General features: G+C 54.5%; 1 protein-coding gene across 1 annotated transcript in view; it reads right to left on the reverse strand.

The window, feature by feature from the left end:
* Positions 1 to 368: 368 nt before the first annotated feature.
* Positions 369 to 13,749, reverse strand: part of LOC122375185 (TATA-binding protein-associated factor 172-like) — a gene marked incomplete at its 3' end in the record, with an annotated part of 37,703 nt that continues 24,322 nt past the window's right edge. Inside the window, exons 3-5 of the mRNA XM_043354435.1 lie at positions 9,688 to 9,796; positions 1,896 to 2,000; positions 369 to 512 (exon numbers count right to left, since the gene is read on the reverse strand). Coding sequence (XP_043210370.1) covers positions 369 to 512; positions 1,896 to 2,000; positions 9,688 to 9,796 — 358 coding nt within the window. The remainder of the gene's footprint in view (positions 513 to 1,895; positions 2,001 to 9,687; positions 9,797 to 13,749) is intronic.

The raw sequence follows: 13,749 nt of genomic DNA on the forward strand, positions 1-13,749 counted from the left end.
CCCTTTAAAGCTACGTCGCTGGGACTACCCGCGACCGGAGGGAAACAACAACAACAACAGAGGAACACGACGCTGCAAAAAGTAATGTCGTTGCTCTCTTGAGTCAAAAGTTATTGACGAAAAACAGTTTTCGTGAAAACGGCTATTTTTACAGTTTTTGCCCTCTGGAGGCTAAGCCGTTGAACTGAGGTCAAATCTGAGAACCTCACTCAAGAAAGATCTGCAAAAGGGCTACCGTGTTCAAATACCCTCCTCAGCAGGGCGCGGGTTAAATGACAAAAACGATTTCCCTCGCCCCCCCCCCCACCACCACCTCAGACGATCACCCAGCTGGCCTGAGCACGGAGGCAGCTGGTTGCGGTACGTACCGGCGCGGGTGGCGTTAACAGTAGTGCTGAGTTGATGGCCACCCTGGTGGGCTGCATTAGAATACAGAGCCAGGAGGCCACGTGAGGACACGCAGCCGTGAGTAGCGTGGCCAGCGGCGAGCGGCAGAGCAGACACGTCCACGTCTGGGGAGAAAAGGCTGCCGTTACGACTTACGGGCTGGCGGTGAAAGCGACACACTGACAACACTCAACAACAAACAACCTCTTATGGCCTTCGGAACAACGCCCTCGAAGGTCGAGATAAGACCAGCTTCCTTCACCCGCGCCCTGGTCAGAGGGCGGGTTCAGTAGGCCATCGATCCCATTTTGTCGAAAAATAACCATCGCTAACAAAACACGGTCGTATGCTTGAGTCATTTTCTCAAAAGTCTACTGACTTTTCCATAATATTTTCCGTGGATATTGGTCAGAAAAGAGTGCGCTTTCCGAATATGTAGGTTTCATAGCCAATATATCAACGTTTTCAATACGTTTTGATGTTGTAAAGGACATCGCGCATCAAATTTTCAAACCTAAAAGTGACCAGCGCACACTGCAAAGCTGTCACAGCGATTAAGTCGACGTGTTTTCCACGATCACTGCCCGTCATGCCTGTTGCCAACGATACAGTTGAGGGTGCCTGCTTTGTCGGGAACATTTTTCTGTGCATGGTGATGGGCGCTCTTGATACCCCTGAATTCCCTCTGTCGTGGGAAGTCAAACTGCTGCAGATCGCTGCTCCAGTGTGGTTCTTTTTGAGCGGGTTGGATGCCACATTTAGAATGGGGAGATGTCACTGCGGACTTCAAAACTCCCAAGTGGCTTTATTAAGCGGAGTACGTGGATTTATTAGGCTGATTTATTAACTACGGAGATCTATGGATAAATTCCGTGAACAGCTCAAGCGGCCAATATAAGCGGCTGGATTCATTATCCGTGGATTTATTAAGCGGATTCCACTGTACTTTCAAGAGAGACTATACAATGGTAGCAAGCGTATCCGGTGGAGGCGCGTGCCTACTGTGGCCAAAACCACTTAGTAAGCCGGTGCAGCGCCGCACAACGTCATCCACATATGCCGAAAAAGTCATATTTCGGTCGAAAACTACGCCAAGGTTTTTGGCCGTGAGAGACCCGGTAATCGTAGCACCCATGAACTGAGCCCGTGTCGGAGGCATCGAGCGGAGATTTTGACCTGTTACGATGACGAGCAGCTTTGTTTTGTTGGCGTTAAGCTTAAGTCCATTTTTACGAAACCATAGTGACAACAGTTAAAGGTTGCGCTCTAGACCAGGGACGTCACTGTCACTGGGCCTTCCAAACACTACCAGTTGCACATCGTCAGCACTCAGCATACTGTACGAGACACATACTGTATGGCAGCATGGCCAATATAAATCCGGATGCCACCCCCAAAGGTGAGAAGGGCCACCCTTATCATGTACGAAGTGCCGACCTCGTTAGTTTTACCGACCCAGTGAAAATCCCTTATGGCACCATGGCAGCCGTGACAGAATCACTACCTACCTTAACTAGCAGATCTACGATGTCATCGTGGCTTTCCACCACGGCCCGCTGGAAAGTGAACCTCAGAGCGGCCTCGATCAGCTGTGGAGACCATGCATCCAGATCCTAAAACAACAATCATGCAGTTGTGGGTCTATGGGTAATGATGGGCGTGTTCGGAGGAAAGGAATTTACCCACAATGAAAGAACGAAATAAACAGCAAAGCGGAGGTTCAGATGGGAAAACTGGGTGAAAAACGTGAGAAATAAAACTAGGAACTCGTCGCGATACTCAGTCTCTCTGACACTCTGCGTACAAAACTAAATTGTTATATTTATACTGAGAACACGTGGTAAATCGGCCGAGACAAGAAACAGAACAGGAAAATCAACGGGGGCGGAACTACAATGCCAGAAATGAGAACTACTTTTTGTACATGATCAAAACGAATCGAGTGTATGGAAACAGCGGAAAGTCAATCTAGAAATTACAACATATTAAAGACAGATATTAAATATGATTGAAACAGGTAAAGCAGATGTGATGTTCATAACAAATTTACAACAATACACAGCAGGAAAACAAACGCTCTTGATTCATGGCGCGTGGCGACAATTGGCGGCGCAAAGAGCGGCTGGAATGAGAGGACACGCCGCAGCTAAATAGTCGGCGGCGCCACACAGTCATACGGAATGTTAGAAAAAAAAAAACAGTTTATTTTCGCATTACGAGAAAACAATTGCCTAAGGCACGACGATAATGACATGAGCAAAAAGAGTAGACTTCAAAGCAGTGGTTCCCAACCTTTTTTTGGTCAATTCCCAACTTGTCAAACTTTAATGTCCGCATCCCCCTCCCCCCGGTCCATCAGGGATGCGGAGCCGTGGAAATTTCAGACGGCTCCGGCTCCGGCTCCGGCTCCGGAGAAAAAAATCGGCTCCGGCTCCGGCTCCGGCTCCGGGTGAAATGTTATGGCGGCTCCGGCTCCGGCTCCGGCTCCGAGTAAAATGGTCCGGCTCCGGCTCCGGCGGCTCCGGCTCCGACTCAGTACATCCCCTATGCAATCAATTAAATACGGGTGGAAGAAAAATTGGATTGGTTATACGCGTTACTCTTTGCCAGGACCGGCTCACCGCGTCCCCGCGCAAACGCACCTCGGAGAGAACTGGCAGAACAAAGGACTAGGAAGCGATGGCATTGGAAACGCAGTCGCCGCGAATCGGAGTTCACTGAACCATCGTAAGCTGACGCCCGTCTCGGCTGCATTGGGGGGTGGGGGTGGGGGTGGGGGGTGGGAAGAGACGGTGCTGGGAGTTGCAGTCCACTGCACTGGCTTGAAAACAATGGCCGTCACCTGATGACCGGTCCTCATGTTCTGGGGATGCAGAAGACGTGGGGGGGGGGGGGGGAGGAGCAGACAGGCAGTTTATTGCGTACTGTGGGATACTGGGGATATTCGGCTTTTTTCATTCACTTGATGGCCCATGACGTAAGTACCATTATACCATATGTTTTACTGCCTTGTACTGTCAAACCGAACTAGGTCAATTATTTTTTTTTCCTCTTCAAAAAATAAAAAGGAGTCGGAGTCGCCCCCTTTTTGGGCGGCTCCGGCTCCGGCTCCGGCTCCGGGCTATATTGTTTCACGGCTCCGGCTCCGGCTCCGGCTCCGGGCAAAATATGCCGGCTCCGGCGGCTCCGGCTCCGACTCCGGCTCCGGCTCCGCATCCCTGCGGTCCATCATTGCAATTTGCAAGTCCGACCAAATTCACCAAAACAAACACACAAACAATGAAGGCGTCGGGCTTATAACCGTACGTCTCGTGGCGGTTACCAGGTGGGTACTGGGTGACAGCACGTGATCGGCTGAGGCGATGGGGGTAAACATATTTTCGTCATTTAATGCTCAATGCAATGGCTGCGACTTTTTACAAGACCTCCTCGTCGTTATTTCTTGCTTTCAACTATCGGTCCCCGAATGATGACTATCCTCTCGCAAGATAGGATGAATGAAGCTAGCAGTTAAAGCCCCAAAAACATATCGAGAATGTTACAAAACACGTCTTTTGAAGGAGATGACTTGAATGGTTTTGTAGCCTCACAAAACATGTTTCAGATATGACGCGCCACACAAACTGACGCATAAAGACTGTGTTAAAAAGTGTGAGCGGCAGCTCTGCAAGCACTTGTTGACGAGTAAAAAGTTTATACACTGCCCGGTTGCCCTAGCAACAAGTAAACGTCAAAAATTTCGAACACTTATCCGAGTGCGCCGAGTTCGACTACACCAAGGACGATGGGTGATGGTTGCCAGCTGATAAAATCAGCTAATGAAAAGCGAATAAATTAAAGTTTTGTTTGATATTGTGAGCGAAAACATGTTTTTCACATTTATTTCGTTCATATACGCACATATGATGTATAGGTACACTTGCATCGTGAATCACATGTCATTCATGTATATGGATGCACATTGCACATATTGGGCATGTACCAATGCGAGCGCAACAAACGTTCACAAACCTCGCCCTGTTATGGTCGGTAGTGGCGATTAGCACGGCGATATCTCTGGTGCGGCACTGGGCGACCGAAACACGATGGCGGCGACCATGGAACTGTTTATTGTTTCTGTGCTTCCATATGACCGGGGGGTGATACCAAATGAAGGGAAGGGAAAACGTGCCCCATTACAACACCCCCCCCCCCTCAAGACGCATGCGTCGGTACAAGATACGCATTGCGTCTACACATAAACAAAAATGTACACCATACACGGTGTGGACGCACGAACTCAGTCGTACGTCTGGTCCGCCCAGCGCACGGTCAGTCGGGCAGGACGGCGACGGCGGCGCGTCCCACGGCGCACTGAGCTGGGGTCGTCGGCGCTGTTCCGCAGCACCGGTGGTGCCGGCTGTCCGCCCGCCGGCGCAGCGGCGGCGGTCTCCTCCGTGCCGTCGGGTGCCGAGCTCGGAGCGGGCTGCTGCCGGCGCCCGGGTGCAGGTGTGGCGGCGCCCTCCGAGATGAGGGATCTCTGGGGTCGCAGATAGCGCCGGTTCCGCAAGTAGACTCGGCCACTGGGCAGCCAGACCAGGTAGTCGCGCCGCTGTCCGACCGCCGTGCTGACGCCGACGCGGTCCCACAGCCCCGACCGCGGGTCTTGGACGAGCACGCGCTGACCCATGGTGAGAGCGCTGTGCTGTCGGGCTGTCCCGTCGTAACGCTCGGCTGTTTTCTGTTGCTGCGCCGCGGCTCTGGCGTCACAGTCGTCCGCCGCCCGCTGCCAGCAGTCGGCGAAGGCCCGGTGGTGCGCCGGCACTGCCGATCTCAGCGGGTGGCCGAACAGGACCTGAGCCGGAAAGCGGCCGTCGGCGCGCGGCGTGTTGCGCAGTTCCAGCAGTCCCTGCGCGTAGGCGTCCGTGTCGAGCTCACCGCTGCTGGTCGCCTTCTGGATGAGCCGTTTGGCGGCCTTGACCGCCGACTCGGCGTGCCCATTAGACTGAGGGTAGTGGGGCGTGGAGATTTGGTGCTCCACTCCCCAGCGGCGCAGAAACTCGCGGGTGAGCCGGGCGGTGAACTGGGGTCCACCGTCTGTCCGGAGGGTGGTGGGCACGCCGGTGGCCGCGAACATCTGGCGCAGGCTGCAGACCAGGTCTCTGGCAGTCGCCTCGCCGGCCACGTGCGACACAAACGGCCACCCGGACAGCCGGTCCGCGTATACCAGGAACGTGCGGCCGGCCCAGGCGAAGTAGTCAGCGGAGACAGCCTCAAACACTCGTGACGGCGTCTTTTCCGGCATCAGCGGCTCCTTCTGCTGACTGGGCAGGTACCGCTGGCAGGCCGGGCACGCTCCGACATGGTTCGCAATGTCACTGTCCAGGAACGGCCAGTAGACCACCTGCCGTGCGCGCCGTTTGGTGCGCTCGACGCCCTGGTGACTGGCGTGCAGGCGCTCGAGCGTGGCGCGCCGGAGACTGGGCGGTATCACGAGCCGCTGGCCGCACACCACCAGGCCGTCGTCCACGGCCAGCCGGTCCCGAACTCCCCAGTACGGTCGGAGGCGCGGGTCCAGCTGTGACCGGTGCTCTGGAAATCCGTCCAGGATCAGGTCAGTGAGTGCGATGAGCTCCGGATCGGCGGCGGCGGCGGCGCGCACTTCTGTCAGCGCCGCGTCTTTGAACGGGCTGGGACCGTCGTCCGCCCCGTCGGTGGCCAGCCGTGAGAGCACGCTGGCGAGTTGATGGCTGGCGTCCCTCTCGGCTTCCTCGTCCTCAGGCGCCGGGTCATCCACCGGCGCGCGCGACAGCGCGTCCGGGATGGCGTGCAGCTTGCCTTGCCGCCAGGTGGCGAGCAGGTTGAACGGCGTCAGCCGTTCTCGTAGCCGCTGGAGCCGCGGATTTTCGATCTCCGCGAGGCTCTTACTGTTGAGGATCGGGATGAGCGGCCGGTGATCGGTCAGGACTTCAAACCGCTGCATCCCGCTGAGATAGATGCTGCATTTCTTGCAGGCCCAGGCCAGGGCCAGCAGCTCCAGCTCGATCACGGCGTACCGCGACTCGGCGTCCGATAGGAAGCGTGAGCCGCACTGGATCAGTCGCCACCGGCCTGCGGCGTCTTGCTGCAGCAGGCAGTAGCCCAGGCCGCCGGAGCGAGCGGCGTCAGTCTCGAGGACTGTGCGGCGGCGAGGGTCGAAGAAGTCGAGCACGGGAGGCGACGTGAGTGCCATCTTCACCGCGCTGAACGCCTGCTCGTGCGCTGGCGTCCACAGCCACGCGTTCCGCGGCCGCAGCAGCTGTCTCAGCGGCTCGGCGGCGGCGGCGACCTCTGGGGAGAAGGCGCCGAGCTGGGTCACCAGGCCGAGAAACGACCGTAGGTCGGTGATGTTGCCCGGCCTGGGGAAGGCCTGGATTGCACGGACTTTCTTGCCGTCGGCGGTATAGCCAGCTGAATTGATGCGGAAGCCGCAGAATTCCACTTCATCTTCCGCGAACTGACACTTGTCCGAGTTGAGTGTGATGCCGTGCTGGTCACATCTCTTCAGCATCTGCCGCACGTGCTGCAGGTGGGCGGCGTAGTCAGCATCATAGGCCAGGACGTCGTCCACGACCTTACACGTGCGCGGGATGTCGCCGAGCGCGGCGTCACCGCGCTGGTTGTACACGTCGCCAGAGCTGACGATTCCCATTGGAGCCCTCAGGTAGCGGTAGCGGCCCCACGGCGTGATAAAACACGTCAGGTCTCTGTCTTCTGGCCGGATCGGGACCTGGTGGTACTCCGCCTTGCTGTCCAGCTTGGTGAAGTACGCAGCGCCGGGTGAGACGGAGGCGACTGCGTCTTGAGGCGAGCGGACCGGGTACGTCGGTCGCTTCACGAACCGGTTCAGTTTCGTGAAGTCCACGGTCAGCCGGCAGCCGGACACTGTGCCGTCTGATGACCGTTTGGCAACAGGAACGATCGGATGACACCAGTCTGTGGGGTGCTCCACCGGCTCGATGATGTCCTTTTCCATCAGCTCGTCGAGCTGCAGTCGCACGTCCTCTCGCCAACAGAACGGGATATTCCGGGCCGTGGTCACAGCGTGAGGGACGGCGTCTTATTCGATTAATTCTTAGAATTAATTAATTAAAGAATTAATCTTATTCGATTAATTCTTAGCGAGTAGCGACCGGTGCCATCAGGTAGATCGCCTCCGAGAGCCCATACACTGAACTTTTTACGAAGATTGAACGATTCGTCTAGGCCCCAATAAAGATGTCTCGATTCGCGGCCAGCCATGCAAAACAAAGCCCGGAGAACGACCGCTCCGGTTGTTTTTCAATAGAAAAACACAATTCTAACGAATAATGTTTGTCTAATGAAACAACAACCTGCGGTTACCGGTTGTTTTTCAATAGAAAAACACAATTCTAACGAATAGTGTTTGTCTAATGAAACAACAACCTGCGGTTATATGGAATCGCACGTGCCACGCGCAAAAGAATTCTTAGCGAGTAGCGACCGGTGCCATCAGGTAGATCGCCTCCGAGAGCCCATACACTGAACTTTTTACGAAGATTGAACGATTCGTCTAGGCCCCAATCAAGATGTCTCGATTCGCGCCCAGCCATGCAAAACATAGCCCGGAGAACGACCGCTCCGGTTGTTTTTCAATAGAAAAACACAATTCTAACGAATAGTGTTTGTCTAATGAAACAACAACCTGCGGTTATATCGCACCCTTTTGCTTGGCCTTAGGAATCCTATCTTTCACGATAAATAGTGACTTTTTTTTAGAGTTTTTGACGAATGCCCGTCAATTACGTTGTGAGCGCGTAGAAGGCGGGAGATGGGTTCGCTTACTCCTTTCACACAAGGCATGGAGACATGACGAGGGCGGTTGGCGCCGGACGGCTGATTGGTAGGTGGCTGGTCCGACCCCGGTGGCGCTGGCTGACCGGTCCCGGACGGCTGGTTCGACCCCGGTGGCGCTGGCTGACCGGTCCCGGACGGCTGGTCCGACCCCGGTGGCGCTGGCTGACCGGTCCCGGACGGCTGGTCCGACCCCGGTGGCGCTGGCTGACCGGTCCCGGACGGCTGGTTCGACCCCGGTGGCGCTGGCTGACCGGTCCCGGACGGCTGGTCCGACCCCGGTGGCGCTGGCTGACCGGTCCCGGACGGCTGGTCCGACCCCGGTGGCGCTGGCTGACCGGTCCCGGACGGCTGGTCCGACCCCGGTGGCGCTGGCTGACCGGTCCCGGACGGCTGGTCCGACCCCGTTGGCGCTGGCTGACCGGTCCCGGACGGCTGGTCCGACCCCGGTGGCGCTGGCTGACCGGTCCCGGACGGCTGGTCCGACCCCGGTGGCGCTGGCTGACCGGTCCCGGACGGCTGGTCCGACCCCGGTGGCGCTGGCTGACCGGTCCCGGACGGCTGGTCCGACCCCGGTGGCGCTGGCTGACCGGTCCCGGACGGCTGGTCCGACCCCGGTGGCGCTGGCTGACCGGTCCCGGACGGCTGGTCCGACCCCGGTGGCGCTGGCTGACCGGTCCCGGACGGCTGGTCCGACCCCGGTGGCGCTGGCTGACCGGTCCCGGACGGCTGGTCCGACCCCGGTGGCGCTGGCTGACCGGTCCCGGACGGCTGGTCCGACCCTGGCGGCGCTGGCGGATCAGCCGAACATCTTCACAAAGAAGAAAAGACACTGCACGACATATTCGCCTTGAACGGCTACCGAGGTGACTTCATACGAAGATGTTCGGCTGATCCGCCAGCGCCGCCAGGGTCGGACCAGCCGTCCGGGACCGGTCGGCCAGCGCACAGTAGGCGATCCAGTATGAGTACGAAAAATCAGGCTTCTAGCTTTAAAAAATGTTTAGTGCAGAACAGAAAAACTACCTGGGGGAGGTCGCACCCCCCCCGGTCAAGTTACGCATTAGCCTGGGGGGATAATGCGTATGGGGGATAATGCGCAAAAACGCATTTGGACGCCCCCCCCCTCATGTGCGGGCGAGGGTTAAAATCTACAGAGACACCACGTGGCGCTACGGTCGGGGTAGGGCGAGTCCAAACCAAATCCCAAGGGGAGTGAGGCCACCGGTCATTTTGGGGGGGAAGGAGGCAGGGGAGTGACGCGCTATCGCGGCGTGGAGCGTGCGTAACGCCGAGAGTGGGCCGCCCGCCACTGCGCCGCGGCTGAGGGGAGGGGATGCTGGTTGCGGATGCGCTCACTCAGGTATGGTGGTATCCCGTACAAGTGGAGCCAGCAAGAATGCAACTGAAGGGAGTAATCATCTCAATCAAACGACAGCAGAGCTTGGCAGTCAGGCAGTGGCCTACCTGTGTGCCGACGAGCTGACTCAGTGTCTTCACTGCCGACCGGCGCACATTGGAGCTGGGGTGGCCCAGGAACGGCCATAGTCGCGGCACAACGTCCGGCAGCCACGTCCTGTCGGCAGGGAGAGTGAGAGTGAGAGTGAGAGTGAGAGTGATAGTGAGAGTGAGGGAGAGAGAGAGAAAGTAAGTGAGTGAGTGAGTTAGTTCGTGAGTAGTTAGGCTAATGCGCAACTTAACTTGCGCCCCGCTGGGGGGGGGGAGAATCTGCCCCCCTCCCGTTTTTTTTCACCAGTAACTTCTAAAAGCGTTACGCCAGTGACGTAAAACTTTCAGTACCTTATCATACATCAATTTAACACGATCCCTGAAAATTTGAGCGAAATCCGTCAGATTTTTTTTTGAAAATAACGTTTAAGTGACGTCATGTCACGCCATTTTCGCCTCAACAACGACAAAACTCCAAACGCCGCTAACATCTTTATTTCTAAAGGAATCAAGACGTAACAAAAAGATTATACGTGATTCTACTTTGTCTATCAAATGGCTATCTCGGTGTTTTGAAAATTCTGGATTTTGGCCGTTCTTTTCTTTAAATACTGACTTTTTTGGGAAAATCATTATAAAATCCAAAATTGTCAGTGTATCGAAAAAACCGGAAGATATCGACACCTTTTTTTTAAACCCCACATCTGTTCTCCGGTGAATTTCCGGGAAGTACGAAAGATCTCTTTTTAAACGTGTCCAATCGTCCGATCCTGATCAAATTTGTGTGTTCGTGAGCTTGCTCTGGCATTGCTTGATCTGCCAAGGCAGACAAACTTGAGAAAAATCGAGTGACTGTACCTTTTTGGAAGGTTTCTAAACAACTTATCTGAACTTCACGGGAGAACAAATGTGGGGTTTAAAAAAAAGGTGTCGATATATGGCAGAGAAGTGGTCTATGTGCACCTACATGCCAATTTTTAGAAGAATCGGTTCAAAAATGTGGGAGTTCTTCAAATTTTTATGACATCACGACCCACAATTAAAAAAAAAAAACAGATTTTTTGGAAGTTCGAGACCTCGTAGAGAACCAAAAATAGGACCATTCGACTCGCCGTGAAAAGCTGCATAAGATATAGGGTGTTCACTAAAAATTGACACAAACTTTGAATAACTGCACACCAAAAGCGAAGCAAGCTATTTCGATACAACTTTCCATAGAGATAAAAGGAACATTTCTCATCATATCGAGCATAAAATTTCACGGATATATGATCAAATCAGTCGCATAGGAGGTCGCATTAAATAAGGACCACCGGAAGCCTATTGGCAGGCTTTCCCAAAATAGTGCGTCAATGGGAGAGTCTCGGACGTACTAATGAAAACTTATAATGTCGAACTTAGTTACATACCGCAAGGTGGAAAGAAAGTTCTATGTGGGTGTGGGAGTCCGAAAAAGCTGAAGTAGTGTTATTGTGAAGATATTGACCTGAGGAAAGGTCGGCGCCCCGAAAATGCACGTGGAGGGGCTTTTTGGCACCTCACGGCGCAATGCTGCTGATCAGTAGGGTATCAGCTGTACCAACACGAAGAAGATAAACACACCTGAGGCTAGGCTGAGTAACAAACGGCGTAAATGATTTCTCGAAGCGACCGGGAACAGCATTAGGCAATAGACGTAAATATGCAATGGTCAAGAAAGGGCCAAAAAGTTCAGAAAAGGTCGAACTATTTAAAGAAGAAAAGTTATGTTTTTAGTTAAAGGGCGACAATTAACTAGACAATGAAGTGTTCTGTAGTGATGCTATCGATGACACAAGAGCTAACGTCCATTTAAGTGTCAGTATGCAAGCTAACGCTGGATGCTATGGTGTATGTGTCATTTTAAAGCATATCAACAGTTCGACTTCATTCATCCAGGCTGGTCCTATATAATATGATATTTTCGGAGCCAAGTGTATTATTTAGTACTGGAAGTTCACGCAGAACAACATATGTAACCAGAAGGTAGTCTTCTGGTCTGACCTCACGCCAGCACACTAACCAAGGGGCGCCTTGAGGACCCCGGCCGATGTAAAAATTCCACTTGGAACGAGGCCCAATAAGCCGTTTGCCGCGCCTGAAATTTAAGAAATGAGTATTAAATGTGTTTTGCCGAAGGCTATAACGTATGTTGGTGTCTTTAAATTTCATAGAAAATATCAACTGTTTGTTCCAGGCACGTACCCAGGATTTCGCCCAGGAGGGGGCCACCTGCTTTCGAAGGGGCCCCCCACAGTGTATAGGGCCCCCCAGGTTCCCCGGGGGCCCCCGGGAGTCATGAAGAACCTTTCGATGGTGGGGGGGGGGGGGCATAGTGGGTCCGGTCTCTCCTGCAGACGTAGGTGAGAAAACGCCACGTGTGTGGGAAAACGCAATTCAGTTCTTTACAACCTAATGTAGCATTTGGTTGTGATTTCTCGCGTTCAACTTCATCAAAGTCAATTAAAACGGTCTCTGTAACGGTCTAAGCCTTGAGAAAATGTGGAAATTTGGAAAGTAAAAATATTTTTGCTTGAGGAGTGTGCATGAAACGCACGGCATTTTATGAGCGAGCGCCTCAATTACTGAACATCCTCCAATCCGGATATGTAGGTATATAATATAATAGTGGGGAATAAATGTCTCGTTATCGGAATTCCACTATCTGGCAACAAGCCCTATGTAAACGCGGCTATTATATGTTTCACTAGGAATCGAGCGCAATTGTACTTTTAGCCAGAAAATAAATGTTTGGGTAATTCTGGGACACTGTATTAATTGGAGGAATAGGACTTAGGAGGAAATGCGATTGCAAATCGACCCACATCCCTGTGTTAGCCAATGACGCCTTTGGGGCCAAGGTTGGGGGGTAGCCTTTTTGTTTTTCTGTGATATCTCCGGCACCGTGAAAGATATTGGCTCCTTCAGATGAGTGCCTACTCCAGTCACTACTTATATCCAGCAGCCAGTAGCCACTCAGATGATTTGGGATCAATCAGGTGATAAGCGTACTTTCAGACGACCAGGGGCCCCCAGTCGACCAAGGGTTCCCAGGCGACCAGGTCCTCCAGATGACTAGGTGCCCCACTGCCCCAGGCGACCAGGGCCCTCGAGGCGACCAAGGGCCAATGCGATCAGGTCCCCAAAGCGATCAGGGGCCCCCAGGCGACCAGGGGGCCCCCATGCGACCAGGGGGTCCCATGCGACCAGGCCCCCGGCTACCAGGGGCCCCCAGGCGACCAGGGGCCCTCTAGTTGACCAGCGGCCCTCAGGCGATCAGGGGCCCCCAGGCGACCAGGGGATCCCAGGCTACCAGGGGCCCAAGGCGACTAGGGGCGACCGGGGGCCCCAGGCAACCAGGGGCCCCCATGCGACCAGGCCCCCCGGCTACCAGGGGCCCCCTGGGCGACTAGGTACCCCCAGGCGATCAGGGTCCTCAATATCATGCAACCAGAGGCCCCCCATGCGACTAGGGCCCCCTAGGCGACTAGGGGCCACAGACTATCAGGGGCCCATACGACCAGGCCCCGGGCTATCAGGGCCCCTAGGCAACTAGGGGCCCCCAGTCGATCAGGGGCCTCATGCGACCAGAGGCCCCCTATGCGACCAGGGCCCCCTAGGCGACTAGGGGCCACAGGCTATCAGGGGCCCCATGAGACCAGGCCCCCGGCTACCAGAGGCCCCCTAGGCGACCAGGGGCCCAGGAAACTGGGGGCCCTTGGATGACTGCAGGGGCCCCTCGGGTACCCAGGGCACATAAATGAAACTTAAATATCAATTTTTCTTCTGAGTAAAAGACGTTTTATCCAGTGTTTAAAAAAATATCCTGGGGCCTGAGGGGCCCCCCCCTTGGGTACGTCACTGGTTTGTTCGTTACCGCCATGAATTGGCCAAATTCACGGCCCACTGGTGCCAGAGAATGTGAAAACACAAGCAAACGTCCAAAAAGAGACATATGGGGATCAGGCAAATCTGTTGACGCTCTACAGCTTGCAGCAGGTGCAATGCGCTTTACAATAATGCCTCGTTTGTTTAAATCGGTACATTTTTACTGAAGATACA

Source organism: Amphibalanus amphitrite, unplaced genomic scaffold, assembly GCF_019059575.1.
Source record: "Amphibalanus amphitrite isolate SeventyFive unplaced genomic scaffold, NRLGWU_Aamphi_draft 001791F_arrow, whole genome shotgun sequence".
Lineage (NCBI taxonomy): Eukaryota > Metazoa > Arthropoda > Thecostraca > Balanomorpha > Balanidae > Amphibalanus > Amphibalanus amphitrite.